Source organism: Lipotes vexillifer, unplaced genomic scaffold (assembly GCF_000442215.2).
Source record: "Lipotes vexillifer unplaced genomic scaffold, Lipotes_vexillifer_v1.1 scaffold797, whole genome shotgun sequence".
Taxonomy (NCBI): Eukaryota; Metazoa; Chordata; class Mammalia; order Artiodactyla; family Lipotidae; genus Lipotes; species Lipotes vexillifer.
Window position 1 is genome coordinate 377,790 of NW_006793733.1, and position 3,153 is coordinate 380,942.

Here is a 3,153-nt window from a genome sequence, read left to right on the forward strand (position 1 = left end):
AGGGAAAGAACTGTGTGAGACAAATTACTATCTAACACGAATTACTATCTAACATTGCTGCAAGAATTCCAGCTTTATGTCATTTGTTTACAACCTGTTCCTTGCTTTATATTATTATTTCTAAAAATAGTGGTTATAATTTCTGTAGATTTTCATTTCTATGATCAAAACATGCTTTCTATCCTCAAATGGTTAGTTTGAAAAAAGAAGAACAATAATAATAAATGAAGAGGAAGAGAGAGAGGAGGAAAAAAATTTGCCAAGTCCCAAGTTCTATACCAGGTACTTAAAAAAATCTTCCTTAATTCTCCACATAACCCTTCAAGGTAGGCTCTTTAATTAATCTTATTTTTCAAATAAGTAAACTGAGTCTTGGATTAAGGAAATAATACCCAGGGTCCTGCAGCTGTTCATTAAGTGTCACATTAGAACACCCTTATGGTGACTTTAAAGTTAATGTCTTAATTAACTACTATATTCCTCCCATTCTAAAAAAAGAGGATTCTTTCTTAGGGAATTAACAGTAGGCTGTACAGGACAAGAAGGACTGTTCATTAAACTAACAAGGGATAATGAAGACCCCTCTGGCAGGGAATAATACTTTACATGTTTCTCATTTCTCATTATGTCCTTCCATGTTCAATAACACAGTCAATCCAGCTGAGCTCCTGTAGTGATATTTCAAAAATTGCCCTGACTGCCATGATTCAATTGTTGAGGACTTGCTTGTTACAACACAGGAAACAGTTATATTATGTACCTTACATTATACAGCAATAAGACTTAACTCTGAAATATGTCTATCATTATTGGTCTTTTGTATCCATGGTGATTTAATGTCATCTTGCCGCCAGTCATTTGACTTAGGCTAGTGGTTTTCAGAGTGGACCTTGCATCAGAATCTCCTGTAAGGCTTCTTTGAAACACACAGATTACTGGATCCGACTCTCAGACATTTGGATTCAGTAGACGTGGGTTGTAGACCTTAAAATTTGTGTTTCTAACAAGTTCCCAGATGATGCTAATGCTGCTGCTGGTCTGAAGACCACACTTTGAGAACCACTGGCCCAGACCAGGGTTTTAAAACCTTTTTCTGTAAAGAATCAGGTAAATACTTTTGGCTTTGTGGACCATACAGTCTCTGTCACAACTGCTTAACTCTTCCTTTGCCATGGAAAGCAGCCATACACAATACCTAAATAAGTAGGAGATGGCTGTGTTTCAATAAAATTTTATTTACAGAAACAGGTGTCAGGACAAATTTGGTAAATGGACCACAGGTGGTCAACCTCTGGCACAGACCAACTTTGTATATATCAAATATACTCTGTGACTCCATGAGAATAAACTATAGATTTATCCACAGAAACCCTTTCTAAGTTTCTAAATAAAATCTGCAGAACTATAACAGAGACTAAGCTGATTGTGTTAAACCAGCACAGAGGAGAAATCCCAAAGCTTTCCTATGAACCCAATAATAAAGCAATAGTTTTATGCACGAGTCTGCATCTTATAAACAGTTTTTGTTCTAACATGCCCATGAACTATACCTTCATTTAAAAATTTTAGTTTTAATTGGATATTGTTTACAATGCTAGAAACTATAAATATACCAAATAAAAGAAAACTAACACTATATTGAATGACATAGATGCCAACCCAATCAGATTATCTATTGACTTTATAATAAAATGAAACAAAACAAAGATACTCTACTTGCTGTGAGTGTGCCCAGATTTAATATATTTGGTCTTTACCTGGAATGGTGTACTCCAAACTAATTTAAAATGCCAATATAACCCTAAAAATCTACTAAACTATATATGCCAGTGAACCCACTGCATTAGCTCTATCCTTACAAAATGTAAACTCCTGTAAAAAGGCATCATTCAGAAATTTTTTTCTGAATTTTTGTCATAATGGATTGTGATTTAGTACCCTGAAAATAATTAGATGCAAGTGCCATGAGGAAAGCTAGTATTATGGGTCATCTTATAAACTTAAAATGCAAGTATTATGTTAAACATCTCCAACAATGCTATATTTAGATGCAATATTTAGATAAAATCTCTACAATTATATATTGTAACATTTTGATAATTTAAAGATGGATTAAAATGGCTTTCTGAGGGGATACATGACTTCTTTCAAAATCTTTTCCTAAATTTGATTAAATCAAATGTTTCATTTTGATCAATGGATTTAGATTTGCTACTAGACATTTATTCTTTAGTCTAATGAAGTTGTTTCCAAAGAGTCCTCAGTTTTTAAAAAAAAAGGTTGAAAGAGAATTGTGGTCAAATGACACTGGAAAATGTTCACTTTAAAAGTTTTTTGTTTTGTTTTGTTTTTGTTGTTGTTGTTTTTTACTTCAGGACTCTTTGGAAATAATATTCATGGTACAGATATCTAAGAAAGATGTGGTAAATCGTGTAGCTTTTTCCAATCTCATTTGAACATGGAACCAAGTTATTAGTAGAGCATTCTGAAGTACAAGAGAAACACTTAAGAAAACAATGTTCTTAGTGACTGAATCCAGGTACCATATGATATTTTAAAAAAATATAAATTCAATTAGAATCAACAAGTATTTGTTAAGTACCTCTGTTATTTGACTTATCAGTTAAAGGTTAACGTTTTACTTTTACTATGCCACTCACCTAAGTCTACCTAGAATGTAGTTAAACCTATTAAACATACTTACACTCCTCTTCAGGCCTCTTCCGAAGGGCTGCACGAACTTCTTTACAAGGACTTCTTTGATATTGTGGGGGATTCCTTCCCCTTATTAGGTTCTCCATCCTACAGAAGGGAATTAACAGAATATTTTAATACCAAAATCTTGATAAATTTTAACAAGTTAAATGGTTTAAATCAAGAGTCAACAATTCAGGTAGACCACACCATTAAGAGTATCTAGCAAGGAGTAAGACAGTAGGGAGTGGCAGTGACTGTGGTAAACTGGAGAGTGCTTGACTTTTCTTAGGCATTCCAATTTTAAAAATATAAAAACACATGTGGATAAAACTCATATACACATTCTCCAGTTAGAGACTGTTAGGGACTGAATGTTTGTGCCCCATCCCCTCCACTCCTCCAACCTTTCCCCTCCACCCCGCCATTCATATGTTGCAACTCTAATCCCCAGGGTAA

General features: G+C 34.0%; 1 protein-coding gene across 1 annotated transcript in view; it reads right to left on the minus strand.

Annotated features, from left to right (window-relative positions):
- The window catches only part of LRRC7 (leucine rich repeat containing 7), a gene marked incomplete at its 3' end in the record, with an annotated part of 372,290 nt that extends 369,489 nt beyond the window's left edge, over nt 1-2,801 (minus strand). The window contains exon 1 of the mRNA XM_007466671.1: nt 2,705-2,801. Coding sequence (XP_007466733.1) covers nt 2,705-2,801 — 97 coding nt within the window. The remainder of the gene's footprint in view (nt 1-2,704) is intronic.
- Between the last annotated feature and the right edge of the window lie 352 nt (nt 2,802-3,153).